The sequence below is a fragment of the Ceratotherium simum genome, chromosome 20 (genome assembly GCF_057802395.1).
Source record: "Ceratotherium simum simum isolate JZ-2026a chromosome 20, ASM5780239v1, whole genome shotgun sequence".
In the NCBI taxonomy this organism is placed as follows: domain Eukaryota; kingdom Metazoa; phylum Chordata; class Mammalia; order Perissodactyla; family Rhinocerotidae; genus Ceratotherium; species Ceratotherium simum.
In genome coordinates, this window is record NC_141919.1 from 50,549,916 (window position 1) to 50,571,777 (window position 21,862).

The window sequence follows — 21,862 nt, forward strand, 5'->3', positions numbered from 1 at the left end:
CCCTGTGTTCACTAGTGCAACACATGCTGGATCTAAAAACAGACGGGAAGGAACCACCCCTCCCCCCCCACCCAAAAAACATTCCTGAAGGCTGGGTGAGACTCTGCGTGGGGTCATGTCTCTCTCCCTCCCTGCTTCAGCTCCCCGGAGCTGGAACAGCACCCCCTACAAATACTCACAAACATGGTGGGCCCATACTGGAAGGCACTGGGCATGCCTGTGTAGTAGGGGAGACCAGGGTAGCTGTAGCCAGGTGGCAGCGCAGGGTTCAGGAAGGGCTGCTGGGCTGTGTGGTGGGCCTGGGACTGGCTCTGCTGGGGCTGAGCCAGTGTGGTGGAGGGTGCAGGGGATGCAGAGTCACCTCGGCCAAACTTTGTGACATCACCTAGGAGAAGAAAGCACTGATTCCAGTCACTGCTCCTTATCTAACCAGGTAAGAAACCAGATTGGCTCCTGCAAACGGGAATGGTTCGGTTCCCAACACAACAAGGAAAAGCTAACAGGCCTCTCTCAGCCCTTCTGCTTCTGTTTCCAGACTTGTGGGATCAGCTACAGGCCCGTGCCCCCCACTCCTCACCCCCTGAACAGACTAACCTGAATATGGGTTATTAGCTAGGCTCGCATCTCGGCTGGCAATGGCTGTGGGCGTAGCAAAGGGAATTCCATAGTAATCCTAGGAGAGACCAGGGAGGCTCAATCAGCAGAATGGCCTTGCCCCACTCCCAGGACAGCCGACCCAGCAGGCACAGGCGCTCCCGGGAAGGCGAGATTGCCAGGACATCGCGTGCACGCCTCCAGAGAGCAGCACTCACAGAGAAGTCAAAGTACATGGTGCCCAATGGAGCTGTGCAATGTGGCAGCTACATGGCACGCAGAAACGCTGAAAAATCCCTCAGCCTTCTCCAGGCAGAGCCATTGGAGGCCCAATCTCACATCCATTTTACACCACAGATGGAGGCTGGTCAATGCCACAGGCCAAACCAACTGTACTGGATCTTCCTGTATAAGAGATTCTAAAGAGCAGCTAGAAAGTTGCCTGGATAGTAGAAACCTGAAAAGGAGCCAGCAGGAGAGGAGATGCCTAAAGGGTTTAACAGGGATCAGGGCAGCAATGCCATGTAGGAAGAGGTGCGAGCAGGCCCCCAGATAAGGCCCTGAACTGGCCTCTCACCACCTCCTCTGTCCTGGCAACACTGACACCGCACAAGAGCCAGGGCAAGTGTGGCCGCCAAGAGGGCAGAATGCAGTGGAGTTCTGTGGAGAAGGCAGGCCTGCCCCAACCCTGCCTCACCACCCAGGGCTTTGCCAGTCCTACACACACTGCACCCTGGCCTCCTGCTCTCTTCATGGCCAACAGTGTCTGGTCACAGACAGGAGCCCCCCGACACCCTCCCTTGGCCTCATCTCCAGGTAACCTCCAGGAAACCCAGAGCATCTCGGCCCAGAACCCCAGGAGGAGGCAGGACTAGGAAAGCCCTAAGCTGGTAAGGACACACTTGAGGACAGGCCTAGAGAAAGCCCAGGTGGGGGAGCTCTGTCACAGAAGAGAAGAAAATCCAAAGGCAGGAACTAGGCACAAAAGTACCAGAGGCTAACACATGACTAAAGGGGAAAATGAAAACAATGGGTATCAAGAGGCAGGCCCAGAGGCGATTTCTTCCAAGGCACAAAAGGACAGAAAGAATACAAGGCAGGATGACTCCCAGGACTGGGATCCCACTGCGCCACTGCTGGGGGCCTGACCAGGACCCACACGCAGACTCCCTCAGGACCACCTCTGCGCTCCATCTCCGATGCCTGGGGCTCCTGGACCAGATGGTTGCGGGGTTCCCTCATGAGCGTCAGGGGGATCAGGGCCACTTCCAGTTCCCCCACAAAGCCAAGGCTCAGGCCTCTCCAGACACCCTAAGTTCTGTGGACCACCCTAGAAATCCGTCATCATGTCTTCAACGTCCTTTCCGGGGCCCCTCTGGGGGACATGGGCAGCGGCTGGAGAGTCCAGCAGGCCACTGGGCGGCAGTGTGATGGGCTCCTGGTCTGCACACAGGGGAAGGGTCACCCAGCTACCAGCCTCTGCCTCTGGAAATACATCAGCAGACAGAGAAGAGTTCTCCTGAGAGACAAGAGCTTCAGCCACTGGGCCTGGGAGGGGGAGTGACACCTGTAGCTCCCTGAGCTCCTTGTGGCCAGGCAGAGGAGGGGGCAACACCCATGGGGAGGACTCTAAGGAAGGACACCCCACTGGGGAGGAAACCTCTTCCCTGGGGAAAAGGAAAGACCACATCCAGTGGGGGGACGCCAGTGTCCAAGCAGGTTTTTACTCCCCAACAATGACAGATGCCCTGGGCTGCTGAAAATTACTGGGAGTCTGGGAAATGTCAGACCAAGAAGGGAATGGCGACGGAGGAGCCCGCAGGCTGTCGGGGCAGGCAGTGGCCTCCTTCCGCATCCCTCCCCACTGCAGGCCTGTTCACAAGGCCATCCCAGGGAAGGCCCGGTGCCTCCTCCTGGTCACAAGGGTCAGAATAGAGAGGCAGCCCCAGCCTCAGAGTAGGATGTAGCAACCAGGGAGATCCCGGGGCCAGCATTCTTGCAAACAGAGATGGCAGGCCAGACCCAGATGGGCCCTTAGCCACGGTCAGCTCCAGCTGCTCATGGGGACAGAGAGCAATGCTGCCATCACAAGCATCACCAATGGCCATTTCAGAGGCCAAAGACACCAACTGGCACTTCGAAGGAGAAGACTATAAAAACTCTAGGGGCAGCAAGCCACCCCACATCTTGTGTCATATGGTTTTTCTTTTAAAAGGGGGGCAGGGGTGGGGGAGAGAAGGACCCACATTTAGTAGGTCCACTGTCTACCACGGCCCCAGGTCCCAATTGTCTTCAAGCTCCCCAGGGATGAGCACAGGACACTCACATGCCCAGGCCACAGTCACACCAGGCACCACCACCAAATGGAAGCATCTTGCTCAGCCACGGTGCTGAGGGAGGCCCTGAGGGCCAGGCAGGGTGGCATTCAAGGCCAAGGGAGGAGGGACATGTGAAAGAGCCTGAATCCCCCTGCCACAGCCCACTCACCACTGGCAGCCGGGACTGCAGTATCTGGAGCTCATCATAGCCATAGATCTGCACGAGAACCAAAAGGGGCGTTAGGGACCACATGCCACATACCATCCCCCGAAGTCCAGGTGGGGCCCAAAACCCGCATTAGCTGCTGTGGGAAGAGGCCCTGCCTGGATGGAGTCTTGGTGGCGAGAAATACAGGAATCCAGAGCAGCAGACACGGCTCAGGGAAGGAGCAGCAGCAACCCAAGGCCCCCTCACTAGATGCCAGCCTGAGGCCAGGGCAGCCAGCTGGCCAGGGGCTCACCGTGCACTCACCGGGTAGGCGGGAAGCAGTCCTCCGGGGCCCACGAGGTACTGGTTGTGCAGCAGGGGCGGTACCGCCTGGGGCAGGTTGGGGGGCGCCTTGCCTGTAAAGGCAAAAAGCAAACGGAGTGAAGGGGCCACAACCGAGGGAGACTCCTCAGCTTGTGTGGGGTGGGGGCTGAGTGCCCTGTCACTATGCTGCCCCAGACGCCTCACAGCCAAGAGGGGAGGGAGCAGCTGAGACACAGAGGCCCCCCAGGAAGTGGGGGAGGCAGAGAGCACGTGCCACCACATTCAGGCTGTTTCCACATCAGAGGCTTCCGGGCCACACCACCGCCCCCCACCCACTCCTGAAGGTCACACTGCACTGAATCTGCCTCCTAGAACAGAAGGCAGGCCAGCAGAGCCAGCAGAGGGACGGGCTGTGTCGAAAGGGCTTCGAGCAGTTTCTACCAAACCACAGTTTGCTTGGCCACAGACTGCCCAGGTCTGGCTGATGGGCAAAGCAGTCACACAAAGTGGCCAGAAGGAGCCCGTAATAGCTGCTCCCTGGCCCGGTCCATGTTACCCTGTCATCTCGGCTCCAGGGGTGAGCAAGGACAGAAAAGACTTGAGGAGCTGGAAGCAAAGGCTGCCAGAAATCCTGCCCAGGGGCAACCCCCCCAGGAGATCGATTTCACGCATCCCCACGGTCAGCTGATATCTTCCGAGGCTCGTGGCCACCCATGCCCTGCAGCACCTCTGGGCATCCTCCCTGGGAAGCCAAGCGTGAACCTGCAGGGCCCGGGGGTGGGCAGGAAAGGTCTCTGGAGCACACACCTGAGGTAACCAAGGGCGTGGCCCGAGTACTGCTGCTGGGGGCACTCACAGTGGTCCCCCCCAGGCACAGGCTGTTCACTGTATTCATGCTGCTCGGCAGGCTGAGCCCTGAGGACGTGGCACTGGAGGCGGAGGTTGCTGCCGCTGAGAAGGTGGCTGAGGACTGGAGGGAAGGGGTGCTCTCTACGCTGGCATGCTGGCAAAACAAAGAAAAGCCAGGACACATGGATCTGGGGGGAAAGCACAAGAGCGCAAGAGAACCTGGCCTGGCATTTCAGCCTGCAGTCTCAAGACTCCGACTTGGGGGCTCTGTGGCCCCTCACACTGCAGTTATATATAAGGCTATCAGGACACACCTCATAAGCTGAGTATCAAGACTAAAAATGGAGCTTTATGACCAAAGCCCTCCCCAAAATCCTTAAAGTTGCTCATGCTTTGGTATCTGAAACAAGGCACAGAAACCCCAAGTAAACCTTAGATCATAAATGAACACAGACTATCTGAATATGGTCTCACAGAAAAGCAGGCCAACTCAGGAGAGGTGACCACAGGGCCACAGGCAGCCCTTCTTAGCTACTGTGATATGGAAGTTGCACGTGGCCAAGAGAGGCCTTTGCTCCAGAACCTGTGACACTTTGCAGGCCACCAGGGCCTGCACAGAAGGGCATGACGTGCCTCTATGCCTGCTCGACAGGATTCACCTAGGAAGCAAGGGGAAACCCCACAGAAAGCTCTGAGGAACCTGAGTTCCTGCCAGAATCCTGCCCAGCTGCAACTCCAGCTGGTAACAAGGAACCAGGAAGGCCTTCAAGGACTGGGGCGTGGGGCGGGGGGAGGAGACACACCTGGCTAGGCAAAGGCTCTGTAAGGCTGAGACCAGCCTCCAAACCAGAACACGTGCAGAATAAAGCAGCCTGGAAACTCCTGGAGGAGAAGTCGAAGAACAGGAAGCCCCAGGAGAGGGGGCACCATCATGGGCTCTGCCTCCTGTCACACAGACAGCTCTATGCAGGTCCCAGCCCCATAGGCTGCCCTACTCATTAGGCCTTAGGGCTCTAATATCCAGAATCGGTTCAGCAAGGTGAAGACAGCTAAAATCACATCTCCTGGGGCGCCCCAGGACTCCTGTTCCTTCAACCTAGATAGAAAGAAAGAACCAGGGCGCGGGGAGCTCCAGGAGAGGGCGAAGGCTGCACTGGCCTGCCCCAGCACCCTCTCCACGGTCCTCTGCATGGACCCAAGACCACCCACCACAGAATCAAGAACAGCTCTGACCACTGCGCCAAGGTGTCACTGGTCATCGAACCTTTCAACCCTTTTAACCACTGGACAAAAAATGGACATTCCGCAGTCTGGGGAGTGGGGGAATCCACGGAAGAGCAGTCTGCTAGAGAACTAGCTCCTGACTTACTGAAAGGAACTCAGGAGTCATCCAGCAAGCCTCTCCCGCCTCCAGCCGACCCTGACAGGGCCACTGTCTCTCCCCTCACCTCCCGAATCTGTGACGGCAACCAAGGGCTGGCCTAGCAGGCCCCCCCACTGAGACAGCTCGCTCAGTCGATCCAGTGGGGCCAGCGGTCAGCTCCTTGAGACGGGCCCGGGAAAGCACAGCTGCCCCAAACCTTCCATGAGGATGCGCAGGGCAGGAGAGCAACCTGAGATCCCCGCATCGCCCTGATGTGGGAAACGCTATGACAGACTACACAAGACGAGACCGATGTATCTGACTGTATAAAAATCCCAGGGGAAATATCTGCACCTCCCATCACGAAGGGCCACTGGCTAGTCTCCTCAATATAGAGTGCCTAGAAACAGACACCAGGGACCTGGCAGAACAAGGAACGAACAATAGAAGTAGCTCACTGAAAAGGAAACTTAATGGCTTTCCAATATATAAAAAAGATGTTCACCTCATTCAATTAAGACTATCCTGACAAGTCCTTTTTCTATTAACACATTGGAAAAATACAAACATTCGCTAACGCGATTCCAGGAGGCAGTGGGGAAATAGGACATCTCATTCTTTGCCAGTGGGAGGTAAATGGGTTAAAATCACTACGCAGAGCAATCTAGTAATTTGTATAAAAGGACAAATGCCTAGCAATTCCACCTCCAGGATTTACTCTCTAGACAGCACCACACACGTGAAACGACATACACAGAAGGTTATCGAAGGCAGCATTTTAGTATCCAGACTTGAAAATGGCCCTGAAGTTCCATCAGTGGAGGACTGATTAAATAATATATGCAGTAGAGCTGGGAAAAAAGAACAAAGAACTCTATGTTTCAACACAGAAACATCTCAAAGTTAAGGGGGGGAGACGCTGAAGGACACTGTGTATGGAATACTCCCGTTTATATTACGGAAAAGACAAAGAAAAAAGGCCAAAGGCAGATGGAAAGTGACTGTGTGGATACATTTTCTATTTTACGGGTGAAAACACATTCTAGAGGATGAAGAAAACGGGAGGAGGAGGGGTAGAAGGAAGCAGGCGAGAGATGAAGAGCTCCACAGTGCTTCTCTTTGACCCCTCTCATTACTGAGTCACGACTATCTGAGCAATGGGGTGATTCTGTCACAGCGACGAACGTGGGATCCCTAGCCAAGACAATTCTGGCTGCGGCCATCGAGTGGTGTGATCTGGAGCCTCTTGCTAAGACACAGAGTACAGCTAACCCATGCGAGCAAGAGCATTGGGACCCAACGCAGTGCCCAGGGCACAGGAGGCCGGGACCCGGTGCTCACGACGGGGACAGCTCACAGCTCCCACTGGCCAAACAGGGGCACAGGCAGGTGGGCCAGCACTTACTCCAAGTGCAGAGGAATCCACACTGTGCTCTGCTATGAAGATGGCAGTCTATGTGTTTTATGACAAAGAATTATGCGTAAGATTTCACTTGGAAAACTAGAGTTTGAAAGTCACAATGTTAGCCAGATCCTGATGGAAGGATAGAACAGACCCTTTTCCATCACCTCATTTTGCAGCAAATGACCTGATCTCTTCCTCAGGGGAAACAAATTTCCCTAATTACCTGACTCTCGCATTCGAGTGTACTCACTTCCCTCCCTGCCCGGGGACTCATCCACCCCAACCTTGCCGGAAGCCGCCTGCCTCCCAGTAGATGGACAGTGTTCTTCCCAGGCAGCTTCTTTCCACCAATCCTTATGATCAAGTCTCTCCTAGCTCTTCATTAAGTATCCTCCCACTGCCCTGCCATCTCACAACCATTCAGTCCTCTATCCACCACAGTCTAGACTGACCCCTACCGCAGAAACCACGCTCCCAAACTCACACCTTGGGAAGCCACAATCCAATAACCACTACCCAGGGTTACCCTTTGGCTCATCAGGATTTCCCAGCTGCACCCCACTTGTGCGTCCATCCTTGCCTCTCCACACTCCAGACTTCCTTCTTCAATATCAACCTTCCCCAAGTCTCTGCCTCTGAGGTGGGGAAGACTCAGATGGGCCTGAGACGGCACGAGGAAGATGAACAGAACGCCTACTGTGCAACGGGGAGAGTCCCCACAACCACCAACAGACTGGAATGCTGTTACACCGACTGGGCTGAGAGAGACGTGTGCGTGTCACGCGGCAAAGGATGGGTATTCCTCATGTGAGCTCTCCCTTTGACCGAACTTCAAGCATTCTCTCCACAATGGCCTTCACAAGATAACACGGTTATCCAGGAACAAGGCTCTCGATTAAACTTGACTTTTAGCGGAACCCAAGCTGCAGTTAGCAAGGAGCAAGTAGCCTACTTTTCTCTAAAAAGCCAGCAAATACCTCAACCAACAAGCCCAGAAAATAAAACCAACCCTGCTGGGCAGAAAGGTCTCCTATAATGAGGAGGGAGCTCAGTGAATTTTTGGGAACAAATTCACTACCTGACAGCCCTGCCCATCACACATCAGGTCTGGAGAAGCAATTCCGCCATAAAGGCATGAACTTAGGAAGCCAGATGTCCTCCGTGGTGCCTAGGAAATCAACAGCTCAAACCACGTACCTACATTGAGACAGCCAAGCGATTTGAGATTATCTCAGATATTTAAAATCCACACACTAAAGCCCCACCTGCGTGTGACTAAGCTCCAAGCTCGCTGAGCAGGGTGCAGGATGAGGGAGCCCAGAGGACACTTACTGTGTGTGACGTGCTGGAGGAGAGTGCTGGGTGCGCAGAGGAGAGGCTGCTCTGATGGCTGGAGAGGGAACTAGAAGACAAAACAGAGCACCACGTGTCCACCCCACAAGTCACTCCACAGGAGTGGGACCCATGTGTCGAGGTGGGCTAGATCTAAGCCTGCCCCATCCCCTCAAGGGAAAACTCGGCTTCACACCCATTGTTCCTTATCGCCTTGGAGCCCAGTTCAGGTGTTCTGGTGGTTAGAAATGACCTAAAGGGTCACTCGCCATGAGGATCTGGGACATCCTCGCCTGGGAAACCTCCAGAGCCAGCTTCAGTCAACTATAACCGTCTGCTCTTTACACTGTAAAAGTTAGAACAGGATTGCACTAAGAACACTGCCAGCCTTGGAGACCCTGTTAAATCTGTGTGTGAGGGAAGAAAGTTCCTACGTGCACCCCACGTGCCGGAGTCAGAGCCTGAATTCCCACCAAACCCAGAATTCAAATCAAACGCTTTTGCTCCTGGCTAAAGGGGAAGAGGCGAGCTCTACTCAGAAGACACAGAGTGAGGACCAAACAGAACCCACGCTCCTACGCCCTGTTCTAGTAACTTGATCTCTGAAGCCATGACAAGTACAAGTCAGAGAGCTGCTCAAAAACCCAACATCATTCTCACTCCACGGCACAGTGACACGGGCCCAGAGCTAAAGGAGAGCGAGGCGAGGCTTGGGACCCTCCTGAGGGTCAAAGGAGAGGAGCAGTGACCCCCTGGCTCCACCCCATGCCCAGGGTCCAGTGCCGTGTGACAGCAGAGGCATTACAAGCAGGCAAGGTTTTCATGTCTGGTGCTTCTGAGACCCCACCCAGCCAGAGCCTATGCTAGAGCATTAATGCAAAGGCCAGGACATCGTGCTGGGGGCAACCAGTTGAGTTTTGTTCACGGGGACAGCCTCCTATTAGGGCTCCAGGACTTCACCCCAGTGTGCCTCTCATTCTGGACCCATATTTTCCCCATACCTGCTAAGCTGAGAGAGGGGGCTGCTGGACAGGTCGCCAGGCTGGGACAAGGAGGGCAAAGTGGCAGTGTGCTGGGAGGCGGAGGGCAGAAGCGAAGTGCAGGAGGTGCTGGGCAGGGAGCCCACAGATGGGAGGGCGGAGGGAGGGTCTGTTGTCTTTGGAGCTGGAACGGATGAAGCAGCTGTAAGAAACAGATGTGTTTAGCTCCAGAACCAACCAGGAGTATCTGAAATATGCTCAACGTCTTGTGACATGTCAGGCTTGGTTGAGACAGATACAAAGCTACATTCCCCAGGGAAAATGCCCAAGCATGTCACCAGATAGTCCTTTCTCTGTCAGATATGACTATCAAAAGGACACGTGATGGTCAGATGCACAGGACTCATGCAAAGAGCAGGCAATGACATCTTTATAATCACAAACTGTCCTGTGAGGCTGACATACTTCTCCCAACTAGAGGAACCTGACCCTGAGCTGCACCCAGAAAAGGCAAGAGGCTCAGAGATGGATACATATGACTGCAAAGTGAGGCAAATTTTCCTCAAAAGGCACAGCAAGGGTCAGTGAAAATCTGGTGGGCAAGACCACCCAAGAGGTTAGGTCTTTGCTTCGATCAAATCAGGCTGACCTTGTGGAAGCTCACAGCCAATTTAGGGCAGGTGGGGGCTGAGAGCCTGGGTACACTGTGGAGAGTTACAAATGCCTAAATTCTGCAGAAAGATACACACCTGCTGCCCAACACCTACCTTCAAATGTGCAGTGAGCATTTCCTTTGCACGTGCTTGAACAGAATAAACCTCAGAGCACATAAACGAGCTTATTAGGCTTTTCCAAAGAACATGAATGCGATCAATCCCAACTGCAGAAAAGACTCAGTTTTAGTGCTATCCACACATACAACTCGGATATGTGCTTGGAAGTAAAGCATCATCGTCTTTTCCAGTCAGGAAGGAGGAGCAACCTGCACCATCCTACAGGACACCCTGGGAGCCCAACGGAAAACACACTCGTCCCTAAAAGGAAGGACGATTTGAAAACAAGCATGGGCGGCTGCAGGGCCAGCATACACCCTGGTCAGTTCTTAGAGCAGTCTTCACATCCCTGACAGTCTATTCCAAACACAGCACCTGTTCTTACAGAAACCAGACGAGGACACCACAGACGTCCCTGCCCCAAACTCAGACCCCAAGGTTACCTCCCTGGGTCTTGGATTACACTGATGACAGGTTCACAGAGAGCCTCTCAAGGAAAGTGTGTGTGTTAGCGAGACAGGGAAAGGGAGAGAGGGAAGGAGAGGAATGGAGAGGGAGAGAGAGAATGGGTGGAGAAGAGAGTATGGGAGATAAAAACCTATCTAAAATGCATGCTATGTTTTCCAGACATTCCATATCTCATTGTCTCATTTAACATCTCCAATCATCTAGCACACCTCTATTTGTCCTCGACCTCATGCCTAGACAAAACAAACCTGCCACCACGGCTTGTGGAATGAGAACTTCCTCTAACATCTAGCATTCTCAACGTATTGCAAACAGCTCCGGCAGCCCAGCGACACCAAATCCAAGTCCGGTAAATCACATGTGTCATTTCAGCTCCAACTTAAGCCCACTCCTGGTCTGGTAAAATCCCATGTCCAAATTCCAAAAAAAAATCCTAAATAAAAAGGGAGTCTTTCTGGCTTCCATACCCCAATAGTGGATACCCATTTGCTTTACTGAATGATGAACGAAAGCCACCACCAACAATCAGAGATAAGCCAGCCAAGAAGAAAGGAAGGAAACAACCACCAGGGATTCACCTGGACCATCTCCAGTGATCACTGAGCTGTACTAGTTGGGGGACCAGGATCCCCTCGTTTTCTTCCAAGTGTTTATAGTGAGAAAAATTTTATCCCTCTTCCCCGCAAGAGTCTGTCAGATCCTGAAGGCAATGAGCATGTCTTTCCCGAACTAGCACACTCATTTTTGTTCTAAAAGTCCTTCACATCATTGGAGTGAGAGCCCTTTGACCATCTTGGAACCTGTGCCTCTGAGCAAAGCATCCTTTAAATCCATCTTTTACACCCACTCTACACTTGGGGTACCATCTGACTAGGGCAGAATAATATGAGTCTATCATCCCCTTCTTGCTGTGGCTACAACATTTCTATTAATACTACCAGCTACAACCCGGTCACACGGGAACCTCTAGGTGAACTTCTAAACCCTGCCAAAGAAATGATGCCAATGATGGATCAGAAGTAGCTATCGGGAAAAAGGTAACAGGACTATTTTTGCACAGTGAGCCCCTGGCCTATTGTTTTCCCAGGACATCACGTCAGCTAGGCGCTCTTTCTGTTTGGTTTCCACCAGGCAGGACAAGCAGCAGCAGCTTATGTACTTACTGTCTACAGTCTGCTGACTCCGACCACCACCGTGTCCATTCTATAAGGAAGAGAAAAGAACATAAGGAAACCCACAAAATCAAATGATAACCTAGAGGACTTTCTATTGGGAGTTAGCCACAAACATATGAAGTATAGATTAATCAAGGAACAATGATCTATTTTATTTTGTTTCTTAATAAAAGGAGAGGCAATACAGAAATTCGTAGTAATCCCAAGGAGCTGACATTTTTGAAAACCAGATTGGATATTTAGGGAAGTAACAAGGACACAACATAAGACCCAAATCACAGGAAGCAATGAAACAATCCTAAAAATTATTAAGCAGTACAACAGACTTCGAACTCTCATTGTATTGAAATCACCACAAGCCTTTCTGTCTCATGCACGTTCTGTCTTCTGAGCACCACTCGTGTAAGAAAGAAAATGTTTCCAAATTATAACAAAGATAACTTTCATATAAGGAATTATCATATTTTATATTATTAGCAAAATAGTTCTCAGAGAAAAAGAGATGTTACTTTAAAACATGGTTTTTCTGAAGTGGGTGGGGAAAAAGTGGGTTAGGACAGTGTGGTGGTCCCCAAAAGAGCAGAATCTGAAAACAAGTGGTTTGAGTCAACCCGAAGGCACTTCACTGGAACCTACACACAGGAGGAGGCACCCTCACAGGGAAAATTTTTGCTTCCAGACAGCATAGAGTGATTGACAGTGGAGCTTACGAGGCTCAGACAGGGCCCCCAGAGGGGAGTAGGGAGCTAACGGAGATTTCCTTCTTACAAACGTACAAACTACTAAAGAAAAAGACAAACCTTATAGTTAATCTAAATCCAGTACAATTTCTGTTCATGAAATATTATTTATAACACGTTTTATTCTTAAAACAATTTGAGATTATTTGCAAGGAATGCAGACAATAAAACAACTTTTAGGAAAAAAACATGAGTTAAAACAAGATTCAAGTCAGGGAAAGGATACTGAACAATTTAGGTACAGGATGATTTTTGACCTTTAGAACAGTATTATGCAATTCCACATAGCATTTCGTTTTTTTTAGTATTTACCCGCCCACATACCCAGATGGGTGGGAGCCGTCCAGCTCCTGCTCTTCCGCCGCCTCTAAACCAGGGTTCATGGCCCACTCAGTACACACCCGGCATCGAGCCATGTGCATCCTCAACAGCACAAACCCTGATGTACAAACAAGTCTTCGCAGAGCTACACCAGATGTGAGAATAGAAAACGGGAACAGGCCCTAGGACTATTTCATTCCACCTTGAAAATAATTTTTAAAACACAAACAATGAACAAACTGACGCAACACAGGAGCCACATTCTTTGGGGTGGCAGAAATTCTATGCAGAAGGAAGGTGGGAGCAAAAGTAGAGAAGTATCAAATGGTCAGGAAGACGAGAAATCTCCAGGAGTTTTCGTTCAACCAGTTGAACAAGGAATGAGCTGAGCAGTGAGGCGGATGAGCAGAACCAGAGGCAAAGTCATAGCTGGGACTGCAAAGGCTGGGCGATCACAGAGATTCAGGCTTGGACAGCACAGTGTCTGATTTACGTTTTAGAAACTAGAGACCAACACTGCCCAAGGAAACGTTCTGCAATAATGGAAATATTCCATATGTCCACAGTCCTATATTGTAGCCACTAACCACATCTAGATATTGAGCATTTAAAATGCAGTTAGTGCATCTGAGGAGCTGAACTTTTTAAACTATTTAATTTAAATAAACTACTACATGGGGCTAGTGGTTACCATATTGGAAAGCGCAAGAATAAACTTCTTGTTAAAGATGACAGATCAAACTAAAAAGCTTCTGCACAGCAAAGGAAACCATCAACAAAACGAAAAGACAACCTAACAATTGGGAGAAGATATTTGCAAACCATACATTTGATAAGGGCTTAATCTCCAAAATATATAAAGAACTCATGCATCTCAACAACAAAAAAACTAACAACCCAATTAAAAAATGGGCAAAAGACCTGAACAGACATTTCTCCAAAGAAGATATACAGATGGCCAATAGACACATGAAAAGATGTTCAAAATCATTAACTATCAAGGAAATGCAAATCAAAACTACAATGAGATATCACCTCACGCCCGTCAGAATGGCTATAATTAACAAGACAGGAAACAGCACGTGTTGGAGAGGATGTGGAGAGAAGGGAACTCTCATACACTGCTGGTGGGAGTGCAAACTGGTGCAGCCACTATGGAAAACAGTATGGAGATTCCTCAAAAAAATCAAGGATAGAACTACCATATGATCCAGCTATTCCACTGTTGGGTATTTATCCAAAGAACCTGAAAACACCAATGCATAAAGATACATGCACCCCTGTGTTCATTGCAGCGTTATTCACAATAGCCAAGACTTGGAAGCAACCTAAGTGCCCATCAAGGGACGAATGGATAAAGAAGATGTGGTATATATACACAATGGAATACTACTCAGCCATAAGAAACGATGAAATCCAGCCATTTGTGACAACATGGATGGACATTGAGGATATTATGCAAAGTGAAATAAGTCAGAGGGAGAAGGTCAAATACCGCATGATTTCCTTCATTAAGTAGTAGATAACAACAACAATAAACAAACACATAGAGACAGAGATTGGATTGGTGGTTACCAGAGGGGAAGGGGGGAGGGAGGAGGGCGAAAGGGATAATTCGGCAGGTGTGTGGTGATGGGTTGTAATTAGTATTTGGGTGGTGAACATGATGTAATCTGTGCAGAAATAGAAGTATAATGATGTACACCTGAAATTTATACAATGTTATAAACCAATGTTACTGCAATAAACAAAAAATTTTTAAAAAAATTAAATAAAGAAAGAAAGAAAGAATACACGGGTTTTTCTCTTTTTTCTTTTTTTTAATTTTTCATTTATTTATCTTTTTCCCCAAAGCCCCAGTAGATAGTTGTATGTCATAGCTGCACATCCTTCTAGTTGCTGTATGTGGGACGCGGCCTCAGCATGGCCGGAGAAGCAGTGCGTCGGTGCGCACCCGGGATCCAAACCCGGGCTGCTAGCAGCAGAGCGCACACACTTAACCGCTAAGCCAAGCCCTTTTTTTTTTCCAATATGTAAACCCAGAAAGACAAATACAGGTGAAAAAAATGATAGCAACAAAATTTTGTACACTAGAAAGCATATACAGGATGGTAACTGACTTAGCTGACCTGGTAAAGCCAAATCCTAAGCCAGTAGTAGGGAAAACCAGAAAACAACACAACTTATATCAAAGAACCGTACCAAGCAACTCAGTATTTACCTATACCAGATAACTTGGGCAGTGGGACTGGGGGTAGGGCTAAATGTAGGAGATTTGTTTAAAGACCGCACAGAACCAGATCCCCTCCCTCTGGACAGCAAGGGGGAGACCCCCTCCCACGTTCTCCCACAGGTTCTAAACTTCATCAAAAGGGTAACACATGTTCAGGGGTACTGTAAAAAAACAGACGACCAAGTCAACGTAGACAAAACAAACACTCCGATGGCAGCCTTCTCTTCCCAATAGGCTCTTGAGACACTGACAGACAGGCATAGGCCCCACATGGAAGAGACTGGAAGAACAGTCCCTTAAGGCTCAACAGAAAAGGCCCAAAGGGGCTGACAGAGGAGTTCCCCCCTCCAAAGAAATGGCCTGCCCACGCTGTCCACATCAAAGCCCATATTCAACAGCCTACTCCAACAAACCAGAGGCCTTCGTTAACCTTTAAGTATCCAGTAGGCAGCCTGGAATCACCAGACATTTGAGGAAGACTTCCAACATAAAAGATGGAAAATAAAAGGAAGAAAGAAAAAAAGCTTTTACGTTGAGATGTACAAATATCTCCTGAGAATCTCAGAAGGAAACTTAATAAAAGAAAGTGTACTCAAATTTCTGCTAAGCGAACTCCACTGTTTTTATTATTTTCATGTTCTTATCCATGCTTCAAAGTAGCTCTCACTAGTAATGCTTGAATGCTTGAACATCTTTGCCTTACAGGAAACTAAAATATTACAGATAAGACTACAGTCCCCTCCTACCCCATCCAAACCACAATGAACAATTTGGAGTGTACTCTTATACTAAGCTTCTGGGTCCATTCACATACTCCTGGGCATGAGTGCTTGAAACCCTGGTTTCAAACGAGATGCCTGCTATTAGCAAATTCAACAAACTACAAGGATTCTACTCAAAACGTTAGCGAATTTCTCAAAGAAAATCCAAAAAGCTTAAATTTCCCAAACTACATGCCACACTGAGCTCCAAATAGGATTTTCCCACAAGAAGGAACCTGAAAGATCACTCACCGTGACAGTCCCTGGGGCTGCCTCCACAGGGCTCCCAGGCCTTTGGTATGCTGTCCTGTTATGCACAGAACTCTGGTCACAGGAGGAAGATGCTGTCACTGGGCTGGCGGAGCTCAGCGATGAGCTGGTCAGACTGGAGGAGGTGGTGACCGAAGTTGTGTAGGTGGAGTTCTGTACTGCACTGGTCATTGGTGAAGAGGTGTTCAAAGAATCACTACAGAAAATAAAAGGTGGCAGACACAAACTTGGGTCACTTCATGTGGCTTCATGAAGTAGAACTATTTCGTCACTTTGTCATATTCTAAATTAAATAAACATATCTGTAACTACCAATTTACACTAATGCATTCTTTAAATGTATTAACGATGGAAATGATGATCCAAAACAAACTTCCCCCCCAAAAATTAGACCCACCTAATTTTATTGACGGGCAGGGGGACATCTTTAAGAATCCTTAAGAATCTTTAAGGACTCCAGATGTCTGAGACCATCTTTAGAAAAGGAACCCAAACAAATACCAGCTTTTAGCTCTGGAAAGTAGAAAAATTAATAAAATAAAATCTAAAATCTGGGATTCTCTATTTATAAAATATTCCACTGAAGGAAAATAAGTGTTGGCAGAAATGTGCAGAAATTGTATTCCTCACAGATTACTGGTAGGAATGCAAGATGCTGCAGCCACTGTGGAGAAAGTCTGACGGTTCCTCAAATGGTTAAACGTAAGAGTTACCATATAACCCAGCAATACCTAGGTATATATCTAAAAGAACTGAAAGCACACAAAATCCATAACTGAATATTCATAGCAGTATGATTCACAATAGCCAAAAAGTGGAGACAACCTAAATGTCTATCAACTAACAAATGGATAAAGAAAACGTCTACCTGCACAACAAAGTACTACTCAGAAACACAACGGACACAGGTACAACGTGGAAGAACCCTGAAAAGATGACACTAAGTGAAAGGAGCCAGAGACAAAAGGCCACGTGTTGCGTGATTCTAGTTACACGAAATGTCCAGAAGAGGCAAATCCAGAGACAGAGTACTGGTTGCCAGGGAATGAGCGGAGGGGGAAATGTGGAGTGACTGCTAACAGGGACAAGGTTTCTTTTTAGGGTGACGGAAGAAAAGTTCTGGAACTAGATACAGTGATGGCTGCACACACCCACCACCATAGGGTGTACTGTCTCCACCAGGTGGTTTCTTGGGTTCTATTTCGTTTTACTTTGCAAACAAAGTACTAAATTCAGTCAAAACCAGAGAAGTGCGAAGTCGCGTACCTTAAAGACTTCGAATACAAGCTGATGGGAATCTGGTTACTATTGTCACTGCTTGCAGCTGATCTAAATTCAGAGAGAGAAGGTTCTGATCCAAATTCCAGGGCACCGAACTGAACATTTAATCCTGTAACATCTGCTGACCCAGGCATTTCCACTGCAGGAGCTGGGATCTGAAACAGCAAAGCCATCGTGTCAGGAACAGAGGTCAGGACTCCAAGTCCCAAAGGCCATCACAGAGCCGAATGAGCACTGGCTCGCAGGGCACTCTGGCAGGCCTGAGGAACAAGGAGCAAGAGGCCAAGAGGAAGGAAGGAAAAAGAATAGGATTGTAAAAGAGAGAGAGAAAGGAAAAGAAAAATCAAAAGTTAACGGGAGGATGGTCAGTGCCCCCAACTGCTCCTTGGGGCAACAGGGGCTTGTGGGGGTAGATGAGTGAAGGAGAGTGGGCTTTTGATGAAAGTACTACCTGGTCACAGAACCACTCATCCTCTATCTATTAAAGGCCCCAGCTAAATGCACAAGACCATCAGACTCTCTGAGCCAGATCCAGCAACGGAATTAATGGTCTCTGTCTCAGCACAAACCCACTCCCTCTAAGATTAGCTGAATCACTCAGAAATGGCCTATTCCCCACAGAGTAGTAAGCTATGTGCTTGAAAAACACCACATCACAGTTTCTGAGACTTACTAACCCAACACTTAAGCTAAATGTTAAAATACATCTACCTTTGGGACTGTGACTGCATGACAGAAAACCCACCTTAGAAGCTGGAGGAATTCGCCGCTTAGTGAGTTTGATGTGTTTAGGCTGTGGTTGGTGGGCAGACACAGCAACGTTTTCGACAGTCATGCTGGGAAGCTGCAAAAGTTTGTTCACAGTGGAGGTACTGTCTCTGGGTGTTGACTCTCGGAGTTTTACCTGGGAAGGAAAGGACTCCAACCCAGGAGGAGGAACAGTGACTGCCTGAGTCTGGTGCTGCTGTCGCTGGCTCAACTGGCTAAGAACTGGGGATGGTTCGGGCTGAGATTTGAAGTCTATGAAATATGCAAGGGGGAAGAGGGGGAGAAAGTAAGCAACAATCAATTATTTAGGAGCACGGGCTTAGAGCTCTCTCTTCCACCATCATCGAGAGTGAAGGGTTAGTCACCACCAGTTTCTCCCAACCATCTTCTAGATGAATCCCATAACAGTTGTGTGTGTGTGTGTGTGTGTGTGTGAGAGAGAGAGAGAGAGAGAGAGAGAGAGAGAGACAGAGAGAGACAGAGAGACAGAGAGACAGAGAGAGGAGAGATGTGTAATAACTGGTATACAACAAATGGAAAAGGATGCCTGAGTGGATTTGTACCTAATCTCCCGTGCAGAAAGGAGATACAGTTTGTGCTAAAGCACATGGGGTGGGGAGCGGGTAAGGACAGTCTGAGTTGCTATACACATCTGGCCTTTAGCTAACAGAGAATTATATTTTTGTGTGCTTTATGAATTTTGTACTAAACTTCTGAAAATTATTTTATTAATTTTTTTCACTAACATAAGTGATATTACAAAATCCAAAAGGCACGAAAATGTATAAGAAGAATACAAATCACCCTTCCATCCTTCCCCAGATCCACTCCACAGGGGCAGACACTATTCCCAGTTTCTGGAATATCTTCAGAGATACTGTTTCAATATACATACATGTACAGAGACACACACAGTGTATATCTTGCTTCCTCACAAACCATTTAGTTTTCAGAGACTGTTCCACATTAATGTGTGAAGGGCTACTTCATTTTTATGTCTACATAGCAACCCAGTCTACAGAGGTTTTATTTTTTTAAAATCAGTACCATGTTAATGGACTTATAGATTTTCCAATCCCTTGCTATGTAAAACAATGCTGCAATAAATACATTTTTATGTAAGACATTTTGCTCAAGTGCAAGTATACCTGCAGGATCAGTTGCTAGAACAGAGCTGCTGGTTCACAGAGTAACTATATTTTAAATTTTGACTAATACTTCAAAATTCCTATCCATAGATAGAACACTTGTTCTCTAATAACAAACTTTTATCTTTCCTAGTTTGATAGGTGGTAAATGGCATAAAGGATGCAAATAAAAATGATACAAGTCCGGATAAGCATCATTCCACACACTGAAGTGCTCTTCACCCAGGACCTCCATCTGTACCTCTTTGTTTTTTTAATTCGCCATTGGTCTCCTGGATTCTTAGTTACTCTTTTCATATGAAGGAACTCAGCCCTTTGCCTCTAATATGATGTTCAAATATTTTTTCATAGTTTGTCTGCCTTTTGTTTGGGTATGGTGTTTCCTGTCATACCTAGAAAGGTTCACCTCACACAGAGTACATCAAAATCTTCCTACGTTTTCCTCTATTATTGTTCTAGATTCACTATTTATGTTAAAACAGTTGACCTATTTGGCACTTTGATGTAGAGTGGGAGTTAAGAATCCAATTTCATTTTCCAGTCAGATATCTAATAGCAATAAACCACATTTTCACCACTGATGTGAAACACTATCTCTATCATATAGGTTAGAGGTTGGTAATCTTTTCCTGTAAAGGGCCAGATAGTAAATATTTCAGGCTTTGAAGGCCACCTATTAGTGACTATCCAACTGTGCCTTTGTAGAGTGAAAGTAGTCACAGACAATATGTAAATGAATGGCTGGGGCTGTGGTGCCAATAAAACTGTATTTACAAAAACAGGCAGCAAATCTAGTTGAAGCTTTGCCAACTCATGACTCAGTGTATTTCTATCTTAGATGAATCTATTTTCAGATTTGATATCAGAGGCATGTAAGAAAAAAACAGGCTTTATAAGGAATATGGGAACAGCATGCTCAAATCTAAAAACTCCTATCACTTATTAGTAAGTGCGCAAAAAAAAGTTAACATAGGAGACCTACAGCTGCCATTAGAAACACCAGCTTGCAAGACTTGCTCTAGGCTGGTATCTGGGAACATGGAATTTTGGTATGCCATTACTCTAACCGGTAAGAGGGACTCTCTGTGCCCAGACTGTTTGTACAATGTGGTTTATGCAGAACACCTGCCTTCCTTCTAGGACTATGGAATGTTGGTATGTACTAGGCAGAGGGTGCCTATGTAACCAGCCCCCCAGTAAAAACCCTGGGCATTGAGTCTCTAATGACTTTCCTCGGTAAACATCACTGCAAACCTGGGAGTAGTCTCAGGTAATTCCAAAACAGTAAGCCATTTCATTCAGCAGAGAAAAGTGCTTCCCTATCTCTCAATATGCCCTCAACATAAACCAGCCCAGATGGCCAACCCACTGGTTAAAATAACCCCCTGCTATTCCTTAATACAGGGTGGCACATGTGTTTTGGTGGGGAATGGTAGTTTAATGTCACAATGTTGATGTGAGTATAGTTTAGAAAACATCTAACTTACACATCGTGCCTTTAAATTACAAACCACAGACAGTGAGACTGGACCAAATCATGGTGGATACATGCAAATGTTGGAATGAGAAAGCAACCCAGAGGGTGTGATTTAATATGCTGTCCAATATTCCACATTCTGTCACCACCCTATTCTACTAGAGCTCAGAAACTTCTGTCCAGGCATTTACTCAGTGTTGTTTCCTTGTATTTGCATGCCTTTACCATGCTTTTGCACAACTCTTCAAGGTAGGTACCACTACTAATAATAACAACAACAAGTAAATGCAGGTATTTATATAATACAAAGCTGACTGATTTAATTCAGAAACTCCACAGAAGTTCCACTAAAAAGAACCATCTCTGGACAGATTTCACATTAGTGTTCACAGTCAACATGTCTGCTAATGTTCAGCATGTCCTCACCAGGGGCAACCGGTACAGAGAAGGTACACTTACCAAAATGACTGAGGACTGGGGACTGGGATGCTGAGGGCTTGAGGTCCCAAGAAGTAGTGGTTGTGGGGGAACTCGTACTATTCTGCTGTGAACTTGGGGTAGTGGTAAACTGGCCCAAACTCGGAGTTTTCAGCTGGTCCAGGATCTGGGAGCTGGTGACGTTTGCCATTTTTGAAGGTGCAAGCTCTCCAAATCCTGAACCAAGGACGGATGACTTTAAAGGGAAAGAAAAGCAGAAATCCTCAGCAATATAGAATTTCTACCCCAGGCTTTAAATACTCCAAGTATTTTCACAGGGATTTTAAATCTATAACCTAGAACATCTGAATTAGACTTATCTGAGTCAATACTACATAAAAATATCACTATGCAACAAGATCTGACTAAATAAACCCAAAAATCCTTCCTGGTTCTGATATAAGGGATTAAAGGGAAGGGGAATATTTTCCCTGAATTTTAAGAAATTGATTTTTTTTTTAAATTGATGTCACAAATTCACAATCAAAATACTTTTTTAAGATAAAGAGGAATACCAGGAATTAAATGACAAACACAAGCTTGAAAAACAAAAATACAGTATTTTCTTAATGTGTGGAACAGTAATCATCTTTAATGATTAGAACAGGTTTGGTCACAGAAGAGATCAGCCATGAGGTCATCCTGCAAGGTTAAATG

The 21,862-nt window shown here is 47.7% G+C and overlaps 1 protein-coding gene and 1 non-coding gene across 9 annotated transcripts in view; both read right to left on the bottom strand.

Annotated features, from left to right (window-relative positions):
* The window catches only part of UBAP2 (ubiquitin associated protein 2), a 120,199-nt gene that overhangs the window by 1,924 nt on the left and 96,413 nt on the right, over nt 1-21,862 (bottom strand). For 5 of the 8 annotated variants that reach the window (XM_087444733.1, XM_014785994.2, XM_087444735.1 and 2 more), the window contains 12 exons: nt 21,188-21,401; nt 18,081-18,355; nt 17,321-17,490; nt 16,037-16,250; nt 11,718-11,757; nt 9,335-9,515; nt 8,334-8,403; nt 4,192-4,387; nt 3,385-3,476; nt 3,082-3,129; nt 595-673; nt 180-385 (listed from right to left, as the gene is read on the bottom strand). In XM_087444733.1, the coding sequence (XP_087300859.1) occupies nt 180-385; nt 595-673; nt 3,082-3,129; nt 3,385-3,476; nt 4,192-4,387; nt 8,334-8,403; nt 9,335-9,515; nt 11,718-11,757; nt 16,037-16,250; nt 17,321-17,490; nt 18,081-18,355; nt 21,188-21,401 (1,785 nt within the window). Of the gene's footprint in view, nt 1-179; nt 386-594; nt 674-3,081; nt 3,130-3,384; nt 3,477-4,191; nt 4,388-8,333; nt 8,404-9,334; nt 9,516-11,717; nt 11,758-16,036; nt 16,251-17,320; nt 17,491-18,080; nt 18,356-21,187; nt 21,402-21,862 lie in introns of those variants that run through there. The other 3 variants (XM_087444737.1, XM_087444734.1, XM_087444738.1) reach the window with 3 other exon arrangements.
* LOC147914458 (small nucleolar RNA SNORD121A) lies at nt 10,196-10,277 on the bottom strand. The gene has a single exon (XR_015555497.1). It is a non-coding gene; the product is annotated as a small nucleolar RNA SNORD121A (small nucleolar RNA).